Genomic DNA, 23,631 nt, shown 5'->3' on the forward strand with positions numbered 1-23,631 from the left:
CAAAACAGCCAACATGCCACGGTGGTATTTACTCTGTCACCCAGGCTGGAGTGCAGTGGCGCGATCTCGGCTCACTGCAACCTCCGCCTCCCGGGCTCAAGTGATTCTCCTGCCTCAGCCTCCCGACTAGCTGGGACTACAGGAGCACGCCTCCACGCCGGCTACATTTTTATATTTTTAGTAGAGACGGGGTTTCATCGTGTTAGCCAGCATGGTCTCCATCTCTTGACTTCGTGATGTGCCCGCCTCGGCCTCCCAAAGTGCTGAGATTACAGGCGTGAGCCGCCGCGCTGGGCCCATGGTGGTATATTTTTAACTCCTTCAGTTTTTAAACTATAAGCCCATTCTTGACTGAAAGCGAAAGTAAACTGATCATGGCCCTGCAGTGTGATGCGTGTGCAGAGGTCGAGTGTGTGCGACTCCTGGATGCGGGGCGCGGAGGGCACGGGTGAGGCGGGAAGAGGCGGTGCCGGGGACGCGGGCGTCCTGCAGTCCCCGGGGCTGGGGCCGGGCGCTCTGCGAGGCTCTCATTAGCCGGCGGCGCGGGGAGGGGCCGGGTGACCTCACGCCGGCCCGGCCACTGCGGCCATTAGACCCGGTCCAATTGCTGAGGCTGCAGCGCTGCCTCTGAGTCCGCGAGGTGGGTGGAGAGGATCTTCCTGGAAGGGTGCGATAAGGCCGGGCGAGGTGCCTGGGATGCTTCTCCCCGTCCGCGAGGAAGAGATGAAATTGGGTGGGGCGGGTGTAGACGAGCCTGCCGAGCCGCCCGTTGGCAGCTGCAGCCTCCTGGGCGCCCGCTGGGCCCGGGTGAGAAAGTTGTTAAAGGGAGCGAGGCGGTTGTTCCTGGGTTCCGAGGCGCGCCTCGAACGCTCTCCCCAACAGAGGCCGCCGTCCCCTGGGGTCTGGGGACACAGTTTCCTGTTAATGACAATAAATCCCTGTTCCCCCTGCCTCAGACATCTACGCAGCGAAATCGAGCCTGGCCTTGAGGGTCCACACCGCGAGAGAAGATGCGTGCGCTCATTGTAAGTGCGGGGCGGGGCTGGGCGGGCGTGGGAGCCCCTTGTTAGTGGGGACTCGTTGTCTCGGAGCCTGAATTACTGCTTCCGAGAGAGGAACCTGGAGGATGTGGGGCCCACACCTCTGTCAGCTGCGGGGCATTGATGTCAGCTGCGGGTCGGCGCGCACCTGTTGGAGTTGTCTCGGGCATCCTTCCGGGGGCCGGTGTGGGGGCGCCCTGCCTGAAACGCGCCCAGCGGACGGCGGGACCCTCAGGAGGGAGGTGGCCAGGGGGGCAGGTCTGTCCGCAGAAGTCCGGCGCTGCCCTCCGGAGCCACACCCGGACACCGGGACAGGCCTTGGGGGCTGTGTCAGCTGACTCATCCCATGACCAGCCCTGCCAGCGGACTCCCAGCGTAACTGTGCCAGGCGACTGCCCCCCTTCCCCTGGCCGGACTGCAGCAGAGGGATGCAGAGGAATGGATTTGGAGGTAGACCCACCTAGTGTTGAGCATCTGGCTGTGAGACTTCGATCAAGTTCAAATCCACTGTTTCCCAGAGTGAAGGTTTGGTTTTGTTTTGTTTTGAGATGGAGTCTCACTTTGTCACCCAGGCTGGAGCGCAGGGGCGCGATCTCGGCTCACTGCGACCTCCGCCTCTCGGGTTCAAGCGATTCTCCTGCCTCAGCCTACCGAGTAGCTGGGAGTACATGCGCGTGCCACAACGCCTGGCTAATGTTTTGTATTTTTAGTGGAGACGGGGTTTTACCGTGTTAGCCAGGATGGTCTCGACTTCCTGACCCCGTGATCCGCCCGCCTCGGTCTCGCAAAGTGCTGGGATTACAGGCGTGAGCCACCGAGCCTGCTGCAGAGTGAAGATTATATGACTTAATACTTACGAAGTGCCCAGAACAATGCCTAGCACACATTTTGAGCGCTCAACCATAGTTCACTGTTGTTATTATCTCAGTCCATATAAAGAGTTTTGCCTGGTGTCAGGGTGTATCTGGCATGTTTGACACCTGGAGTGGTCACTTTTTAATATCCTTCTCTATCTGACAACATTATTTTTAGCAATAATCATGCAACGAATAGTAATAACGTCCAGAAAGAAACACAGTGAACATTTTCTTTTATTGAACCTCATATATGTAATAATGACAGTAAAAACTTCATTTATGTAAGCATGAGAGTAAAAAAATGAAAAATGAAAAATGAAGTAAATGTGATAATGCAAAAGCAGGAAAAAGTAATAGATTAGTAGATTTGAATCACATTAATGTATTTTTGAAAAAAGGAAAAACTTAGATGTAGGCTGGTACCAGTGATGAATAATAATAACATTACAATTTCTGTTTTGGAAACTTCTGAAGAGTTGTCCATGACATTGTCAAAATCAATCTTCTTTGCATATTCATGGTCAGTATTCAGGGGAGCTATATCTACTAGTCCATCTTTGCTCACAGTTGATTGAAGAACTTTTTTTATTAATTTTAATTTCAAAAGCTGCTTTCATATAAAACTAGAGAGACAAAAGAAAAGCCTTAACCATCAGGATTAGTTTGGCAGAGATTTATAAAAATCCCATTTCATAATAAATTCCAGACATTGCAATACTGGCTAAGTCATTTTCCTTTAATCATTTCTAGCAGCCTAAATATCTCCCTTTTAGAGACATTTTCACTAAGACAGGCTGGGTGCAGTGGTTCATTACTATAATTCCAGCACTTGGGGAGGCCAAGGTGGGAGGATCACTTGAGCTTAGGAGTTTGAAACTACCCTGGGTAATATAGCAAGACCCCATCTCTAAAAACAAAAACAACAACAAAATCTTCACCAGACAGTTCCTCATACATTTTTTTTTTTTTTTTTTTTTTTTTGAGATGGAGTTTCATTCTTGTTGTCCAGGCTGGAGTGCAATGGCAAGATCTCGGCTCACTGCAACCTCCATCTCCTGGGTTCAAGCGATTCTCCTGCCTCAGCCTCCCAAGTAGCTGGGATTACAGGCACGCGCCACCGTGCCTGGCTAATTTTGTATTTTTAGTAGCAACGGAGTTTCTCCATGTTGGTTAGGCTGGTCTTGAACTCCCGACCTCAGGTGATCTGCCCGCTTCAGCATCCCAAAGTGCTGGGATTACAGGGGTGAGCCGCCGCGTCCGGCACATCATACATTTCAATTATATTTGGCAAAATTCCCCAAGTTTTTCTTTTGTAAAAATCAGAGAAAATGGCTGAGTGATAGTGAACCTTGACATTTACTTAATCCATTGCTTTAAAAATGATGAAAATCACCCAGGCTTTCGAACATCATTCTTTTAGTTTCTTTTGGCAATGGGAGACAGGCTGTTTTATGTTTAAACACAGGAAAATGCAGGACCACAGAGACTGGCTACATAAACTGTATAAATGGAGTTCAAATTATTCTGAGCCTTTAGGAACTGATCACTGAAACAGAAATTGTGGCTGAGTCTGTGTGTTTCAGGAACTGACTGTAACTGTGTGTTCTCCGATTTAACTTGTAGAAGACAAAAGTTTTAGGATAAGAAATAAAAATGTGCTAATTGGAGGCTCACATGTATATGATTAAATCTCAATGGTAACTGCAGCAATTAGAATTTAGGCAAATAAGACATTTTTTGGGGGAGTGGTATTTTATCACTGACATTGTTTAAAACGGCCAGCACATGGTAGTAATAAAAGGCAGACCAACTGTTTTTTTTTTTTTTTTTTCCAGTCTGGGGTGCAGTGGCGGATCTCCGCTCACTGCAAGCTCCGCCTCCCGGGTTCACGCTATTCTCCTGCCTCAACCTCCCGAGTAGCTGGGACCACAGGTGCCCACCACCACGCCAGGCTAATTTTTTGTATTTTTAGTAAAGACGGGGTTTCACCATGTTAGCCGGGATGGTCTCGATCTCCTGACCTCGTGATCTGCCCTCCTCGGCCTCCCAAAGTGCTGGGATTACAGGCGTGAGCCACCACGCCCAGCTGGCAGACCGACTTTTGATAGATTTTATTTTTGTTTTAAAATTCCCTTTGGGCCAGATGGGATGGTTCGTGCCTGTAATTGCAGCACTTTGAGAGGCCAAGGTGGGTAGATCACTTGAGCCAGGGAGGTCGAGGCTGCAGTAAGCCGTGATTGCAGCACTGCACTCCAGCCTGGGTGACAGAGCGAGACCCTGCAGAAACAAAACAAAACAAAACAAAAAACTCCAAACAAAACTATCCTCTACAGAAATCTTGCGCCTATTTGTCTACAGTGGGGAAGGACAGCTCCTGACTCCCCACTGTGGGCCTTTACGGCTTTTATGTTAGTTGTTGTTGAAGCAGATCCCAGGAGCCTCCTGGGGGATGGAAGAGGCTGTGTCCACAGTTTCCTGAGCCCTTTAGTTCAGCCTGTGATGCCTCGTGCTGTGATTATTTCTTTCCTCTCTGTGTTCCAAATTTGCTAGAATGAGTGGGCGGGGAGCCTTTCCCTTCCCTCCTCCACCTGCCCCATCCTTGAATCTGTGGCTTGTTGAGCGCTGCTGCCAAGGAAATGAAACCCCAAAGTGAAAGTCAGGCTCCATAATATGAGGAAATTGATAGGCCTTCCCTGTTCTCCGAGCCTAGACTCCCTCATTGACTGCTCTATAATCTATGTTTGCTTGATGTTCTGATGGATCTCTGTGGAATTAGTTAAGGTGCAAAGGGGAGGGGAGAGAAGAAGAAAAGAGGACCCTTCTTAAATAGCAGTTGGGGCTTCAGGCCTTTCAGGGTTTCATCCTTATTCAGCCACAGGCTGAGAGGGGCTTGAGGAGGAAGCCGTGCATCCCTCTGCCATATACCTCTGCTGAGAACATTGTCAGTGCCAGGCTGGATAATGGTGAATTAGATGGAATCCTGGCCCTTGGAATGCTGGCAGGCTGGGCAAGGAAATTGATCACTTCTTCCCACAGGCTAGGCTTAACAATGAGTCATCCAATAATAGGGCTATGGCTTGGCTGTGGTGGCAGCAGCAACTCGCTTTGCTGAGGCATCAGGGGATGCATTGAGGAGTGGACATGTTGAGCCCGTCTCGAGGGATGAGTAGTAATCTTCCAGGTGAACGGCAAAAGGGCATTTCAGGCCGAGAGTGCAGTGAGGCAGAGGCCAGTTTTGCCATGGGAGCACAGTTGTTGAATGTCAGTACCTTGGCGTGAATTACTTGGTGTGGTGGGAAGAACCTCACCTTGAAGCTCAGGCAGGTCTGCTGCGGAATCCTGGTGCTGCTTTTTGGGGAGCTCTGAGACCTTAGGGAAGTTAATTAATTCCCATCTCTGAGCTCAGTTTCCCGACTGGTAACATGGGGCTCTTATAAGGATTCCAGGTAACAGGTGAAAACCCCCAGCAGTGCTTGCTGGTAGTAGTGGGGGTGAGTAGAGGGGCAGTTCTGACTCAGCAGAAGGTGAGGTTTGCCCTGTAGGAGAATAGGCCTGGGCCTGGTGGTCAAAGCCTGGGAGGATGGATGAGCTTTGCTTCCTTTTGCAGGATGTTTATGACCTTTGGGCAGCTGAGGCTGGGCCTGATGCCTGCCAGAGCTGCCACTATCTTTCCCCCATTTGCTAAGAGGCCTGGGCACAGGGTGGCAATGAGGGAAAGTGTAATGTGTCAGGCCAGCTGCCTGTTCATCCCTCCTCCTCCTTCTCTCTGTGCCTGAGGCTGGGAATCTGGGGAGCCAGGCCTCCTCCTTCTCCTGCCTGTCCTCAACCCAGCCTGTGGCATGGGGTCTCAACCCTCTCATAGGCATAAGTGCTTTTACAACTTTCACTTCCATTATTTCAATGATTCCTTATACAAACCCTGACAGATGGGTCTTAGCCCTGTTTACCAGAGAAACTCAGCGAGGTGAAGTGATCCCTGGAGATCACACAGCAATAGAGTACAGAGGGGCTCAGTTGAGGCCCCCAGGGGTGAGCTGGGGGCCCTGTTTCTGGGAATGCAGCAGCCTCAGAAAATAGAGACCTAGCTCCTTATGGGTTTTTTGTTTTCCTAAAACCTTGCCACCAAAACTCCCAACTGGGAAATCATTTCTCAGTACCCACCTTGGACTTTAGCCTTTCCTTGTATCACAAGCTTTTCTCCCAGGGCGTCAGAAGTGAAGGGGGCGAGTTTAGGGGTTTCCACACTCACCACAGAATGTGGTTTTGCGAACATGGAGGATTGGTTTCATTCTGGGTTTCACAACCTCCACCGTGTCTCCAGCTGGTCCCAGAGCTATCTGTGACCTTTCCAAATCAAAAATAATGACAACATCCTGGGGAACGGTGGCAGTAAAAGCTGCCAGTTAGTGAATGGCTCCTATGTTATCAAGCCCTATTTACTGAGTGTCTTTTAGGTATTAACTCCGTTGATCCTCAGGATAATCCCACAAATCAGGTGCTGTACCTATCCCCATTTTACAGCTGAGGAAACTGAGGCTAGGAGTAATTAGGTAACTTGGCCAAGACTGTATAGTTAGTAAGTAGTAGAGCTCAGATTTGAACTCAGAGCCCCAAGTGTGTAATGCTGTTTCTGAAAATTAAATCCATCTTGATTTAAAAGCAGAGCACTCATGCTCTTTGTCCCACTTTCTGTATTTTTTGTAGTCCGCAAATATGTCATAAACAACCCCAAACCCTCAAACTCTGATGAGACAAATGACACGTAGGTGGAGTGGAATGCTTCCTGCATAGCCTTGAGTGAAAGAAAAACATTCTTTTTGTTTTGTTTCGACCCTTGGGTTAAAAAGTATTCTGAAAGCATCCTCCCTGTCCTCCCTGGTCCCGCACAGTGGCAGAGCCGGGGGTCTTGGACTGAGTGAGAGTTGCATGGATGCATCTGGAGGGACCTTGATTGGAGAGAGGTAAAGTCCGCTGTAGGGCAGGGCTGTCTTCTTTGTCTGTGCAGGGGCGAGGAAGAGGCTGGCTGCCACTTTCAGGTTGCCCTGGGCAGGTGACATCACCTCCCTTAGCTACAGTTTCCCCATCTGTGAAATGAGGCATGACTGCCCATCTCAACCCAACTCTTCAGTCTTCCCCCCCTTTCCCCTTTAGACAACGCATCTCCTGTGGTCTTGCTCCAGGCTACACAGTAGAATCACCTGGGAACTTTATTTTATTTATTTATTTATTTGAGACGGAGCCTTGCTCTGTCGCCCAGGCTGGAGTGCAGTGGCACGATCTCGGCTCACTGCGACCTCTGCCTCCCGGGTTCAAGCGATTCTCTTGCCTCAGCCTCCTGAATAGCTGGGACTACAGGCACATGCCACTACGCCTGACTAATTTTTTGTATTTTTAGTAGAGACGGGGTTTCACCGTGTTAGCCAGGATGGTCTTGATCTCCTGACCTCTTGATACTCCCACCTCGGCCTCCCAAAGTGCTGAGATTACAGGCATGAGCCACTGTGCCCAGCCCACCTGGGAACTTGAAAAAAATACCAGGCTTGGGCTCCACCCCGGGGACCCTGCTTCTGACCAAACCCCAAGAGCACCTTGAGATTCCCACTCACCACAGTGGAAGCCCCTGCCCTGCCTGCCTCTCCTCCCGTCTCCTTATCTCCTGCTTGCCTGTCTCCATACGTCTCCTTAAAGGCCACTTCCTCCCCACCAGCTTCTGTGATTGCAGTATGGTGTGTAGGATTTGGATGTCCTTAGATCTGGGTTAAAATTATGTCTCTACCACATACAAGTTTCCTTCATCTTTCAAGACCAAAACAAAAATTTCAGGTGCTCAGGTGTTCTCTTTGACATCACCTCCAGTTCATCTTCTCCCATTCTCTCCCTTTATTTTCTTTATTATTATTATTACATTTTAGAGATGGGGGTCTCATATGTTTCCCAGGCTGGACTTGAACTCCTGGCTCAAGTGATCCTTCAGCCTCAGCCTCCTGCGTAGCTGGGACTACAGGCACATGCCACTGTGTCCCCATTCTCTCAAACACATTTCAGCCAGGCGTTTGCCTCCAACTCTCAGTAGGAGCTGCTCTCATAAGGATCACAGATGATCCTCATTCTAAACCATGATCCATCTGATGTGTGCTCTGCGTCCCTGTCTCTCGTTGGGATACTTGCTGCCCAGTGTGAGGGCCCGGTTCTTCCCCAGCCTACTCTGTCTCTAAACAGCCCCATCCCAGCCTCCCAGTTGCTCTGTCCAGACACCTTGGGGTCATCTGACTCCTCTTTCCTTCACATCCCACCTCATTCCGTCAGCACAGTTGGTGGGCTGCAGCTTCAAAGGAGATCCAGCATCCATTACTATTCATGCCCAGATCCCCGCTCTCTGCAGTTTGCCTCCCAATAGGTTCCCGCTTCCTCCTTGCACCCTACATCTCATCTCTTCTCAACACAGCAGCCAGAGGGACCCTTTTAAAACCCAAGTTGGATCCTGAGTCTCCTGGGTTCTAAACTTGGCAGTGGCTCCTGCCAGTAACAGTCAGAGGCAAGGGTGTAGCGCTGTCAGGCGCTGCGTTGCCTGCCGGCCCTGCTGCTCTTCTTCGACCCTCCGTTCCACCCCCGCTTCCCACCCTCTGCCCTCCTGGCACCCCTACTCCAGCCTCGCTGGCCTCCTTGCTGTTGCTCAGACATGCACCCTGCTGGGGCCTTTGCTCGGGCTTCTGCCCCTGCTGGAGGTGTTAGCCAACTGCAGGGCTTAACCCCAGCCTTTCTGTTGGTTTGGAGTCTCTTCTCCTATTCTAGATTATTTATTTATTTTTTAAATATTTTTTTTTTTGTAGAGACGGGGTTTTGCCATGTTGGCCAGGCTAGTCTTGAACTCCTGACCTCAGGTGATCCACCCACCTCACCTCCCAAAGTGCTGGGATTACAGGTGTGAGCCACCGCGCCAGCCTAAGGTATTTCAAAAAATTTTTGTCTCCTGCTACTGAACAAAAGCTCCACACTCTGGTCACAGACAGAGCCCAGGTGCCTAGATTGGTGCTGGACACACAGCTGAGCCAGTATATGGGTTTCTTGGCCCTCCAAAGCAGAGGTGGGCATCCTCCCAAGGTGAAGGGATTCTCCAGGGTGTCGTTGACTGCTTACACCATGCCCTTGACGGGGGAGGAGGGGAACTGCCAAAAAGCTATGGTGACCCTGTGTGTCAGCAACCCCCTCTTCTGTAATTCGTGCAGGCTCAGGTCTGAGAACCACAGCTGTGGATCAAGGCCGCAGGCTTGGAGTCAGGAACCCGGTGAACTAGAGCACAGAGTGCGGGTCGGCTGTGTTGTCATTGCCCTGACATCGCCTCCTGACATCGCCTTGGACTCCCTCAGTGCCTTGGTTCTTAAATTAAAAAAAAAAAGGGGGGGGGGGCCGGGTGCAGTGGCTCACACCTGTAATCCCAGCACTTTGGGAGACCGAGGCAGGTAGATCACAAGGTCAGGAGATCGAGACCATCCTGGCTAACACGGTGAAACCCCGTCTCTACTAAAAATACAAAAATTAGCCGGGCCTGGTATGGGCGCCTCTAGTCCCAGCTACTCGGGAGGCTGAGGCAGGAGAATGGTGTGAACCCAGGAGGTGGAGCTTGCAGTGAGCCGAGATTGCGCCACTGCACTCCAGCCTGTGCGACAGAGCAACACTCTGTCTCAAAAAAAAAGAAAAAAAAAAGAGACACTGGACAGAGGGAATGAATAGATAAACATGTTTGTGATGAAGCAAATACAGTCACATAATCTCACAATCTGTGTGGCATGTATACAGAGGTTCATTAAAAAGCTTCCTTTAACTTTGTTTTGTTTTGTTTTGTTTTTTGAGACAGAGTCTCGCTCTTGTCACCCAGGCTGGAGTGCAATGGCGCGATCTTGGCTCACCGCAACCTCTGCCTCCCGGGTTTAAGTGATTCTCCTCAGCCTCCCAGCCTCTGGGCGCCCAGCACCCAGAAGGAATGTCCATTAGGATATTGCTATAGACATTTCTAGTCTTTTTGCTTGTGTCAGTTTTGCTATTTCTACATGATAGTGATTGTATGGATTACTACTGATTTTGTCAAGTCTTAACTCAATTTCTGATTCTAAAATGAACACATGCTTATTTAAACATTTTGGAAAGCTAGAAAATACTTTTTTTTTTTTTTGAGGCAGTCTCACTCTGTCTCCCAGATAGGAGACATTCTCCAGCCTCAGCCTCCTAAGTAGCTGGGACCTAAGTAGCTGGGACCACAGGCATGTACCACCCCGCCTGGCTAATTTTTGTATTTTTTGTAGAGATAGAGTTTCACCATGTTGGCCAGGCTGGTCTCAAACTCCTGACTTCAAGTGATCCACCTTCCTTGGCCTCCCAAAGTGCTGGGATTACAGGTGTGAGCCACCACGCCCGGCCTAGAAAATAATTAAAAAGAAAATTAATACCTTCAATTGAGAGGGAAGTTTCATGAGGTTTGGCAACAGACAATATCCACATTTCCCAACTTAAAAACTGCAAGTCCATCAACAATGACTATTTTTTCCCCTTTAAATACTTTTTAACATTTTTATTGTCAAAGTAATTCATATTAATGAAAATTCAAACAATAAAATAACATGAAATATAAAAATTCCTGAATCCCAACCCCCCACTGTTGTGTATGTAATATACAACAGCTTGGTTATTTTCCTTAGCTCATATGTAGTGTATAATACATTTTATACATACATGTATCAAAAAGTATATATATATATTTTATTGAGGCAGACTAAGTGCAGTGGCATGATCTCAACTCACTGCAATCTTCACCTCCCAGGATCAAGTAATTCTCTTGCCTCAGCTTCTCAAGTAGCTGGGACTATGGGCATGTGCCACTATGCCCAGCTAATTTTTGTATTTTCAGTAGAGACAGGGTTTTGCCATGTTGGCCAGGCTGGTCTCAAACTCTTAACCCCGAGTGATCCACCCACCTCAGCCCCCCAAAGTGCTGGGATTACAGGCGTGAACCACTGCGCCTGGCCTAAAAATATATTTTAAGCGACAGTGGAATAATAATGTCTTTCAACTTGCTTTTCTCAATTAATATTTCCATGCCTGCTCATGTAAATTCACCGTGATCTCTCTAATGTCTGTGTGTGTGTGTGTGGATGTAGGATAACTTACTTAACTAGTCCTTATTGATGGTTGTTAGGGTTGTTTTTTTCTTTTCTTTTTTTTCCTTCAACTTTTATTTTAAGTTCCAGCATACATGTGCAGGATGTACAGGTTTGTTACAAAGGTAAAACTGTGCCGTGGTGGTTTGCTGCACAGATCAACCCCATTACCTGGGTATTAAGCCTGGCTTTCAGGTTGTTTTTTTCAATATGAATTTCAGAGACCAGAAATTGCTCCTCAGTTTGCTTGCTAAGGAAAATAGTTGCTATGCAGCTCTTGGTGACACGCTTTTGTGCAGAGATAAAGGCTTTTTTGTTCTGAAATCCCGTGGGTGCAGAGTCTCAGCTCTGCCAGTCGCTTCGTGAGCTGTATGGGAGAGCCTTGGTCACTGTGTGGGCTGGGGTTCCCCTGAACTTTGTCATGGAGGAGGCAGTTCTCTACCCAGGCACTCTGCTGGCCCTGAGCTTGATTCTGGAGCAGAGAACTACCTGCCGACGCAGTGCAGTGGCATTCCTGGAATCACTGCAGGTTCTTTTACAATAGGGGTTGGCAAACTTTTCCTGTAAAGGGGCAGATAGTAAACATTGTATTATTTTATTTTATTTATTTTTTGAGATAGAGTCTTGCTCTGTCGCCCAGGCTGGAGTGCAATGGCGCGATCTCAGCTCACTGCAACCTTCCGCCTCCGGGTTCAAGCGATTCTCCCTGCCTCAGCCTCCTGAGTAGCTGGGACTACAGGTACCCACCATCACTCGTGGCTAATTTTTATATTTTTAATAGGGTTTCACCAACTTGGCCAGGCTGATCTTAAACTGCTGACCTCAAGTGATCTGCCTGCCTTGGCCTCCCAAAGTGCTGGGATTACAGGCATGAGCCACTGCGCCTGGCCATGATAGTAAACATTTTAGATCTTCGTATAATTTTCATGTGTCACTAAATACTATTCCTCCTTTGAATTTTCCCCCAAGCATTAAAAAAAAAAAGTACAAACCATTCTTAGCTTGTAGGCGGGCCATATGAAAACAGGCAGAGGTCCAAATTTGGCCCGTGAACTGCAGTTTTCATACTTCTAAATTTAGAACATGAGTTTTTGGATTCTTAGTTTTGATTCAGCTGAGATGGGTGATGTGTATAATGATAAGTACTTGCTTTTCTAGGTGGATCTTAGCCGTAGAGGTGAATTATTCATATCCTCAGTTCATAGCACCCTGTCCTTGCTGGTCCCTACAAGACCTCCCTCTCTTGTGTGTGTGTTTATTTATTTGTTCCCTTTCATCATCATTCTTTTTTTTTTTTTTTGAGACAGAGTCTCTGTCACCCAGGCTGGAGGGCAGTGGCACGATCTCGGCTCACTGCAACCTCTGCCCCCTGGGTTCAAGTGATTCTCCTGCCTCAGCCTCCCATGTAGCTGGGATTACAGGTGTGCACCACCATGCCTGGCTAATTTTTGTATTTTTAGTAGAGATGGGGGGTTTCACCATATTGGCCAGGCTGGTCTCAAACTTCTGACTTCAAGTGATCTGCCTGCCTCGGCCTCCCAAAGGGCTGGAATTACAGGCATGAGCCACTGCGCCTGATCCCCTTTTGTTTGAGACAGAGTTTCACTCTGTTGCCCAGGCTGGAGTGTGATGGTGCGATCTCTGCTCGCTGCAACCCCCACCTCCTGGGTTCAAGAGATTCTCCAGCCTCAGCCTCTCGAGTAGCTGGGATTACTGGTGCACGCCACCACGTCTGGCTAATTTTTGTATTTTTGGTGGAGGCAGGCTTCCTCATGTTGGCCAGGCTGATCTTGAACTCCTGACCTCAGGTGATCCACCCGCCTTGGCCTCCCAAAGTGCTGGGATTACAGGTGGAAGCCATTGTGCCTGGCTGTGTATCTTTAATTTATATAAGTGGCATTGTGTTACAGAGCTCATCCCCATTTTCCCACTCAGCCGTGCCTTTTAAAGATACCCAAGTTGCCAAGTGAACATTAACTAGTGTGTAGGGCTCCATAGGTGGGCCCACTGTCTTTTACTTCATTTTCAAAACGAAGTTGTCTTGAGTGAAATTATGTGTTGAGCTTGAGCATAATTATGTGTTGAATGTGGGAATATGTCTCTCTTGCCCTTACAAAGAATAGGTAACTTGGCTGAGTGTCAAAAAAAAAAAAAAAAAAAAAAAAGGCCGGGAGCGGTGGCTCAAGCCTGTAATCCCAGCACTTTGGGAGGCCGAGACGGGCGGATCACAAGGTCAGGAGATCGAGACCATCCTGGCTAACACAATGAAACCCCATCACTAAATACAAAAAAAAAAAAAAACTAGCCGGGCGAGGTGGCGGGCGCCTGTAGTCCCAGCTACTCGGGAGGCTGAGGCAGGAGAATGGCGTAAACCCGGGAGGCGGAGCTTGCAATGAGCTGAGATCCGGCCACTGCACTCCAGCCTGGGGGACAGAGCAAGACTCTGTCTCAAAAAAAAAAAAAAATTACAGCTTTTTTCTTTCCAAACTGTAAATACATATTTAAAAATTATTTATTTATTTTTTGTTTTACTTTGGCCAGGCACGTTGGTTCACGTCTGTAATCCCAGCACTTTGGGAGGCCGAGGTGGGCAGATCATGAGGTCAGGAGTTCGAGACCATCCTGGCTAACATGGTGAAACCCCGTCTCTACTAAAAATACAAAAACAAAATTAGCTGGGCATGGTGGCGGGTGCCTGTAGTCCCAGCTACTCCGGGGGCTGAGGCAGAGGAATGGCATGAACCCGGGAGGCGGAGCTTGCAGTGAGCCGAGATCGCACCACTGCACTCCAGCCTGGGCAAAAGAGCCAGACTCTGTCTCAAAAAAAAAAAAAAAATTTTTTTTTGGTTTAATTTTTATTTATTTTTAAAATTTACTTTCTTAAAAAAATTAAGTTATAATTTACCCTTTCAGTGTTTACTTCTGTGAGTCTTAATGAACACTTGTAATTGCAGAATGGTTGCCACAATCAGGATGTAGAAGAGTAGGCTGGGCGTGGTGGCTCACGCCTATAATCCCAGAACTTTGGGAGGTTGAGGTGGGTGGATCACCTGAGGCTGGGAGTTCAAGACCAGCCTGGCCAACATGGTAAAACCTCGTCTGTACTAAAAATACAAAAAATTAGCCAGGCGTGGTGGTGCATGCCTGTAGTCCCAGCTACTTGGAAGGCTGAGGCAGGAGAATCGCTTGAACCCGGGAGGCAGAGGTTGCAGTAAGCCGAGATCGTGCCACTGCACTCCAGCCTGGGTGACAGAGGGAGACTGTCTCAAACAAAACAAAAAACAAACAAGCAAACAAACAAACAAAAACAAAAATGTAGAAGAGTATAGAAATTTTACCCCTGAAATTCCCTCATGCCTCTTGCTAGTCAGTCCCTCTCCTCAACCCCTGTGACAATCATGGATCACTTTTCTGTGCAATAGTTATGCCTGTTCTGGAATGACATATAGATGGAATCATACAGCATGTGGCTTTTTGAGTATGACTTTTTTGCTCTTCCTTTGTGGATAATGGAATACTTTTTTTGCCTGAACCATTATAATATTTTTTGTCATTGTAATAATTATTTTTTGTCATTGTATAAATTATTTTTTGTCATTGTAATAACTTCTGTTTTAAAATGTGCAGCATGAGGCTGGGTGTGATGGCACATGTCTATAATCCCAGCACTTTGGGAGGCCGAGGTGGGAGGATCCCTTGAGCCCTGGAGTTTGAGACCAGTCTGGGCAACAAGGCAAAACCCTATCTCTACTAAAAATATGTAAAAATTAGCCAGGCGTGGTGGTGTACACCTGTGCTCCCAACTATTTGGGAGGCTGAGGTGGGAAGATGACCTGAGCCTGGGGAGGTTGAGGCTGCAGTGATACATGATCATGCCACTGCACCCCAGCTTGAGCAACAGAGTGAGATCCTGTCTCAAAATGGGAAAAAAAAAAAAAAAAAGCAGCATGTTCTATGTGAGGGCTCCTCTCATTAGTACTTATATGGAGCAGGTGAGCTCTTTGGCGCTGCGCACCACCCGCTGCTCATTACTCAACATGGTCTTACTGATGTCCACACCATCTCCTTTTCCAACCTGCAGGCTCCCTAGGGGATGGGAACCCACCCAGTCTTCATGTCCTTTTCTGTTTGAGGAGATTCCTGTTTAAATTTCTTTTTTTTTTTTTTTTTGAGGCGGAGTCTGGCTCTGTCGCCCGGACTGGAGTGCAGTGGCCGGATCTCAGCTCACTGCAAGCTCCGCCTCCCGGGTTTATGCCATTCTCCTGCCTCAGCCTCCCGAGTAGCTGAGACTACAGGCGCCCGCCACCTCGCCCGGCTAGTTTTTGTATTTTTAGTAGAGACGGGGTTTCACTGTGTTAGCCAGGATGGTCTCGATCTCCTGACCTCGTGATCCGCCCGTCTCGGCCTCCCAAAGTGCTGGGATTACAGGCTTGAGCCACCGCGCCCGGCCTCCTGTTTAAATTTCTTTTCGGGGATTCTTGAATCCCCAAACTCTGACCAAACAATTAATACTCTTTTTTTCCCCCTGAAAAACAATAGGATTCATAAATCATGATCATTGTCCATTGTTCTGAAATAGGTTCTCAGTAAGAACTGGGTGCCTTCTATTTTGGAAAAGAAATTACATTTACTGCAACAAAAGAACATGATTTATCTGTAAAATCCCCTGCCACACATGCTACCCGTTTGTAGTTTTAATGTTTCTGTGAAATAATAAGCAAACTGGCCCTTGACCCTCCTTCATAGGCATTGTAGAGTTGTGATTGGCTCTTACCCACTGCTCAACATCTGTGCCCAGGGGAGGTCATCCAAGGATGAGTCCTCCCCATCCTTCATCCTTGATGGAATGTCTCTGGTAGGCCCACCGAGCTTGGTGGTGAGATATGGGCAGAGCCCTATGGATCTACCCCTATGTGCAAGCAAGCCAGAGCCCCTACCCCATATCTTCACTGTGCCGAGGGCAGTTTAGCCCTGACTGTGGCTGAAGACTCCAGCAAAGGATGAGGGGCCAGAACCAGCCTCTGATGGGCTCTGTCTCTAGGTGTTCTAAAAGGTTGATTTCTTTGCTTATTAAAGGGTTTTACTTTTTATTTTTTATTTTGAGACGGAGTCTCACTCTGTCACCCAGGCTGGAGTGCGGTGGCACTATCTCGGCTCACGGCAAGCTCTGCCTCCCGGGTTCACGCCATTCTCCTGCCTCAGCCTCCCGAGTAGCTGGGACTACAGTCGCCCGCCACCATGCCCGGCTAATTGTTTTTGTATTTTTAGTAGAGACGGGGTTTCACCGTGTTAGCCAGGATGGTCTCGATCTCCTGACCTCGTGATCCGCCCTCCTCGGCCTCCCAAAATACTGGGATTACAGGCGTGAGCCACCGTGCCTGGCTCATTAGAGGAGTTTAAAGGTTGGCCTGGACCAGAGAAGGTCGTTACCCTGATTCTGGTGAGAATCGGAAGTCCCCCTTCCCCCTTCCCCCTTCCCCAGCATTTAGTCTGATGCTGGGACGTGGATAATGTTGAATGGATGCGATCTTGAACCTCTCTGAAGTTTTCTCAAACTCTGCTCCATGCTCCCCTAACAGGGTGAGAGCATTTACCGCACCCTCCCTACCTTCCTCTTCTCACATATGCACACTCACACTCACACGTAGTCTCACACTCACGCATCTACCCTCACACACATACTCGTTTAATGTGCACGCACGTACCTTAGCATCAGGCTGAGCAGCCAGGGGACATTACTGCCGGAGACTGACACCAATTCTCCATGAGGCCCAGGCCAGGTGTTGGGGAGTGTCTGTGGGATGCCCTCCAGATCCCTCAGCCTCTGGCATGGACCCCAGGTGGGCAGCTCTAGTCACATAACTGGTAGTGTTTCCCGAACGGTCAGACTGGGCTGGGAATCAGCCAGCTGGGCGTTCAGTCCTGGCCAAGTCACTCATGAGCTGTGTGTCTTTGCACAAATTCTTTTGCATTTCTAGGCCTTGATTTTCCTCATCCATAAAATGGGGTTCATCATTGGATGGTTGTGTGGATTTATTGAGCCATCTTGTAAAACACGGAGTGGAGTGCTTGGCTCAGAGTAAGAGTTCAATAAATAATATTCCTAGAAATAATAAGGCAGAGACTCCAGCTCATGAAGAAACCTTTTAGGTTTGCACTTGGCAATTTGTATTGACAGAAGGGCAGGCCCATGGTGCCTGCAGGTCTGGGTCACAAGCTTGTGAAGTTGGACTGGCATTGGACCTGGCAGAGCAGGGCTCAGGACATACGTTCTGCTGAGCTGATAGCTGCACCTTCCTCACTGAGCCCTGCCCAGGTTCCATGATCTCATGCTGCCTCTAACAGCCCTGTTCTTGGTTTTACAGCCGGAGCCTAAGCCTGGAGACCTGATCGAGATTTTTCGCCCTTTCTACAGACACTGGGCCATCTATGTTGGCGATGGATATGTGGTTCACCTGGCCCCTCCAAGTAAGAACACACAGGACCTCCACTGTGATGGGCCCCAGGGACTGGGAAGAGAGGGGATGGGGAACTGTGGGTAACAAGTGACCCCAACATTCTTCTTGTTTCCCAACTGGCAGCTGTCTCTGAGTGTTACAAGAAGTTTGATGTGGGGCAGTTTGGTGTGGGGCACTGGTTTTCAAGGTCTGCTCCTTGGAACCTCAGGGGGTTCTTTAGAGCAGGGGTCTCCAACCTCCAGGCCACGGACTGGTACTGGTTAGGAACTGGGCTGCAGAGCAGGAGGTGAGTGGCGGACAAGCGAGCGAAACTTCATCTGTATTTACAGCTGCTCCCCATCGCTTGCATTACCGCCTGAGCTCCGCCTCCTGTCAGATCAGCAGCGGCATTAGATTCCCATAGGATCATGAAGCCTACTATGAACTGCACACGCAAGGGATCTAGGTTGCATACTCCTTGTATTAGTCTGTTTTCATACTGCTATGAAGAATTACCGGAGACTGGGTAATTTAGAAAGAAAGGAGGTTTAATTGACTCACAGTTCTGCATGGTTGGGGAGGCCTTGGGAAACTTACCATTATGGCAGAAGGTGAAGGGGAAGCAAGGCAGGTCTTATGTGGTGTCAGGAGGCAGGGGAGTACCACACTTTTTTTTTTTTTTAGATAGAGTTTCACTCTTGTTGCCCAGGCTGGAGTGCAATGGCATGATCTCGGCTCACTGCAAACTCCACCTCCTGGGTTCAAGTGATTCTCCTGTCTCAGCCTCCCAAGTAGCTGGGATTACAGGCACCTGCCACCACACCTGACTAATTTTTCTATTTTTAGTAGAGATGGATTTTCATCACATTGGTCAGGCTGGTCTTGAACTCTGGACCTCAGGAGATCCACCTGCCTCAGCCTCCCAAAGTGCTGGGATGACATTCATGAGCCACCACGTCCGGAGTGCCACACTTTTAAACCATCAGATCTTGTGAGAACTCACTCATTATCATGAGGACAACATGAGGGAAATCTCGCTCGTGATTCAATCACCTCCCACATAGTCCCTCCCCTGACACGTGGGAATTACAGTTCAACATGAGATTTGGGTGGGGATACAGAGCCAAACCATATTACTCCTTATGAGAATCGAATGCCTGATGATCTGTCACTGTCACACATCACCCCAGAAGGGACTGTCTAGTTGCAGGAAAACAAGCTCAGGGCTCCTACTGATTCTACATTATGGTGAGTTGTACGATTATTTCGTTATATATTACAGTGTAATAATAATAGAAATAAAGTGCACAATAAACGTCATGTGCTTGAATCATCCCAAAACCATCCCTCCCTCCTGCCTAGTCCATGGAAAAATTGTCTTCCACGAAACCTGTCCCTGATGCTAAAAAGGTTGGGGACCGCTGCTTTAGAGGGACCGAGGTGGCATCTGAGGGGGAAACTCTGCTTTGATTTTTTTTATGCTGTGACTTTGTATGCAACACACTCAAAAAAAAATTGTTTTTTGACAGAGTCTCACTCTGTTGCCCAGGCTGGAGTTCAGTGGTGTGATCTCAGCTCACTGCAAATTCTGCCTCCCGGATTCACACCATTCTCCTGCCTCAGCCTCCTGAGTAGCTGGGACTACAGGTGCCTGGCACCACACCAGACTAATTTTTTGTATTTTTAGTAGAGATGGGGTTTCACTGTGTTAGGCAGGATGGTCTCGATCTCCTGACCTTGTGATCCGCCCACCTTGGCCTCCCAAAGTGCTGGGATTACAGGCGTCAGCCACCGCGCCTGGCTGCAACACACTCAACTCTTAAACGTAAAGCTCCTGGGAAGAGTGCAGGTGTTTGGGCAGAGAGATTGGTTATGAATCCAGTTTCCGTTCTTCAGCCTTGGTTTCCTTTTTTGCAAACTGAGGATATGAATACTTAACTTGGAGAACTCTCGTGAGAATTCCTCACCCTTCTCTTAAGCCTTTAACTTAAACTGGGGTATAACATAAATATTGTAAGATGTACAAGCATAGTAAAGTATACAGTCAGTGACTTTAAAAAAAAATCCTTCTATGTAACAATGTCCCAGATCAACATCTAGAACATTCCCACTGTGCCACTTACCCTAAAAGGCTCTCTTGTGCTTCTACAATATCCCCTCTGCACCCCTCGCCCAGGCAACCATCATTCTAGCTTTTCCTGCCATAGATGAGGTTTGCCTGTTCTAGAACTTCATGGAAGAGGTATCACATGGCCTACACTCTTTTGTGTCTGGCTTCTTTTAGCAAACATCATGCCCATGTGAGTCATCCATGCTGCTGTGAGTAGCAGGAGATCTTTTTCACTGCTGTGTATTTTCCGTTATATGAATATGCCACAATTTAGCATCCATTTTTCTGACATCAGACTCATTGCAAATTTTGACTGCATGAATAGAACTGTTATAGACCCTCTTTTTTTTTTTTTTCTGAGGCGGAGTCTTGCTCTGTGGCCCAGGCTGGAGTGCAGTGGCATGATCTTGGCTCACTGCAACTTCTGCCTCCCGGGTTCAAGCGAGTCTCCTGCCTCAGCCTCTGGAGTAGCTGGGATTACAGGCGCGCACCACCATGCCCAGCTAAGTTTTGTATTTTTAGTAGAGATGGTATTTCACCATGTTAATCAGGCTGATCTCGAACTCCTGACCTCAAGTGATCTGCCCGCCTTGGCCTCCCAAAGTGCTGTGATTACAGGCGTGAGCCACCGCGCCTGGCCTTCTGGAATGTTTTATTTTTATCTTTATTTTGTTTTGAGACAGAGTCTTGCTCTGTTGCCTAGGCTGGAGTGCAGTGGTGCAATCTCGACTCACTGCAACCTATACCTCCCAGGTTCAAGCGATTCTCTTGCCTCAGCCTCCTGAGTAGCTGGGATTACGGGCACACACCTTCCCCCAAGGCCCACAGCCACGCGTCTGACCCTTCCACATGTTGCTTATCCTATGTGGATGGAGCCAAGGGCAGATACCCTGCTGGGGGCCAGCTCTGAGCCTCTGTGGCCCTTCCCAAAACCAATCTGTTTTCTCTTTGTGGATCTGCAGGTGAGGTTGCAGGAGCAGGTGCAGCCAGCGTCATGTCTGCCCTGACTGACAAGGCCATCGTGAAGAAGGAATTGCTGTATGATGTGGCCGGGAGTGACAAGTACCAGGTCAACAACAAACATGATGACAAGTACTCACCGCTGCCCTATAGCAAAATCATCCAGCGGGCGGAGGAGCTGGTGGGGCAGGAGGTGCTCTACAAGCTGACCAGCGAGAACTGCGAGCACTTTGTGAACGAGCTGCGCTATGGAGTCGCCCGCAGTGACCAGGTGCGTCCTCCACCCATGTCGCCTTCCCCAGGAACAAGACCATTCCCTCAGCTGACGGAGGCTGGGATGGCTATGGAAGCATGAACAAGACAAAGTAGCACAGACAGAGTTACTGCCCTTAAGGATGTCACAGCTGGAGTAGGGACAAGGGTGGGGAAAGAGGCAAGTTGGCAGATCAGTGTAGTCGGGGGTGGGGGTGGGTGGCCACGGAAGGGAGTCACAGACACGGTATTCATTCCTGTTACCAAGCCCTCCCTAGCCACCTGCCCCTGAGATGGCCCTCCCAGCCCTAAAGGCAGGTTTGAGGACCCACTACCTTACAGATTGGGAAACTGAGCTTAAGTAACTTGTCTACAGCCATTCATTTCATCAAAATAATCTTTGTTGAGTCTCCAGACCCGGTACCTGTCTTTTCCTGTGCAGATAATTCGCAGAGTTGGGATTTGAAGCCCAGGTCTATGTGGCATAGCCCGATCATCCTTATAAACAGCACTGTCTTCAGCTTGGCTGAACCCTAAGGGTGAATCTGGGAGACCCTAGGGGATGCAGTTTTGTTCATTTACTTGATTTTATTTTTGTCATTCCTCTCCTTTCAGTCTCTTTTTCTCCTCCCATTTTCTTGCACTTCTTCCCCCTCCCTTTCAGCCACTTCCATCTTTTTTTTTTTTTTTTTTTTTTGCATAGGTGAAAAGAACATTGGGAAGGTTCTTACATGGCTGTTGAAACAAAAGGACATATATTTTTTTCAGTGAATGATTAGGTTAAGATCCATCAGGCTGTTCACTTTTATTATTATTATTTTTGAGATCCAATTTCTTCTTCCCTGGTCAGTGTGGTGGTTAAGAGCATGGGCTCCTGGAGTCAGGCCAACGTGGGCTGGACCTGATCTCTGCCTTTTGCCGGCTGTCTGACCTCAGGAGAGTTAGTCCAGCTCCCTACACTTTGGTAAAGTACAAATGATAATACTCATCTTGGAGGATTACCATGTGAATTAAATAAGAGCATGTTTATTCTTAGCACAGTGCTGACTCAAAAAATTCACTGAATACATTGTAGTAGTAAAAATAGTCATAATTATCCTCTTTTTTTTTTTTTGCTTGGTTCATCCAGTGCCTGGTCCACTGGCCTCTGTGGGCCACAGCGACTTGAATGGGAAGACATTGACTAACACCACCTGTAGGAATCACTGCTACTCTCTTCACACTGCTGATAACCAGCTGTGCTTACTACACCAACCCTCATGTTTGTTAGGCGGCTCCTACACCTGTCTACAGTGGGATATTAGTTACCTTTAAACGGGTATCCTCTTACCTTTTTTTCAATCAGTTGGGTTATTAATGTTCAACAACTAGTTATCTATGCATGTTAAAGGTGATCAACTTAGAAATTGAGTAGGTGGTACATAGCTAACTAGGTAAAGAAAGGGCAGTATTGCCAATGTTTGTGAAGACTGCAGTCTGTCGGTCATGGTCTGGCTTCAACTTCCCCGAGAGTTGATGAGAGCTCTCTTCTGGGGAATCAGTGGGCAGGGCCATGAGAAGTTTGTTAGTGCCCGAATATTGGCAGGTTTCAAAAGGTGACGCAATGAAAGCAGGAGACCAGGGGATAGTGGCACTCACCACATCTATCTCTTGGGGATAACAGCCTTCAAAACATTTGTCTCTTGTTTTTCTTTTCTTAAAACAATTTTATTTTAGGCTTGGCACAGTGGCTCACGCCTGTAATCCCAGCACTGTGGGAGACTGAAGCAGGCAGACCACTTGAGGTCAGGAGTTTGAGACCAGCCTGGCAAATATGGTGAAACCCCGTCTCCACTAAAAATACAAAGGTCGGGTGCGGTGGCTCACGCCTGTAATCCCAGCACTTTGGGAGGCCAAGGTGGGTGGATCATGAGGTCAGGAGATCACGACCATCCTGGCTAACATGGTGAAACCCCGTCTCTACTAAAAATACAAAAACTTAGCCAGACATGGTGGTGGGTACCTGTGGTCCCAGCTACTCGGGAGCCTGAGGCAGGAGAATGGTGTGAACCCAAGAGGCAGAGCTTGTAGTGAGCTGAGATGGCACCACTGCACTCCAGCCTGGGCAATGGAGCGAGACTCCATCCCAAAAAAAAAAATTGGCTGGGCGTGGTGGTGAGCATCTGTAATCCCAACTACTTGGGAGACTGAGGCAAGATAATCACTTGAACCCGGGAGGCGGAGGTTGCAGTGAGCCCAGATCACACCATTGCACTCCACCCTAGGCAACAGAGCGAGACCCAGTCTCCAAAAAAAATAGAGATGAGGTCTCACTCTGTTACCAAGTCTGGTCTTGAACTCCTGAGCTCAAATGATCCTAATGCCTCAGCCTCCCAAAGTGCTAGGATTATAGACATAAGCCACGGTGCCTGGCCACATTTGTCTCTTAAGTCACACTTGATGAGGCATGGCTGTCCTCTTGGTATCTCTCTTTACTAGCATCCTAGAAATTCCTTTCTGTTCCCTGCTGTATTAATGCTTTTATCCTCTGTAGTTTACATCTTTCTCTTTTTTGGTTTATGCCCTTGTTTTGGTAGATTACTTCCCCTAATAGTTTACTGAGAAATGGTACATTTAAAAAAGATCCCTAAGCAGGCATGGTGGCATGTGCCTGTAATCCCAGCTACTCGAGAGGCTGAGGCACAATAATTGCTTGAACTCAGGAGGCAGAGGTTGTTGCAGTGAGCTGAGATCACGCCACTGTACTCCAGCCTGGGTGACAGAGTGAGACTTGGTCTAAACAAAACAAAACAAAAAAACCAAGAAACAAAAAACAAACAAACA

General features: G+C 48.3%; 1 protein-coding gene across 5 annotated transcripts in view; it reads left to right on the forward strand.

The window, feature by feature from the left end:
• Nucleotides 1–361: 361 nt before the first annotated feature.
• Nucleotides 362–23,631, forward strand: part of PLAAT3 (phospholipase A and acyltransferase 3) — a 34,489-nt gene continuing 11,219 nt past the window's right edge. Inside the window, exons 1-4 of one of the 5 annotated variants that reach the window (XM_023186222.2) lie at nt 362–448; nt 957–1,025; nt 17,415–17,517; nt 20,559–20,827. In XM_023186222.2, the coding sequence (XP_023041990.1) occupies nt 1,011–1,025; nt 17,415–17,517; nt 20,559–20,827 (387 nt within the window). In that variant the 5' untranslated portion in view covers nt 362–448; nt 957–1,010. Of the gene's footprint in view, nt 449–477; nt 1,026–17,414; nt 17,518–20,558; nt 20,828–23,631 lie in introns of those variants that run through there. The other 4 variants (XM_023186224.2, XM_023186221.2, XM_023186223.2 and 1 more) reach the window with 4 other exon arrangements.

Source organism: Piliocolobus tephrosceles, chromosome 13, assembly GCF_002776525.5.
Source record: "Piliocolobus tephrosceles isolate RC106 chromosome 13, ASM277652v3, whole genome shotgun sequence".
Lineage (NCBI taxonomy): Eukaryota > Metazoa > Chordata > Mammalia > Primates > Cercopithecidae > Piliocolobus > Piliocolobus tephrosceles.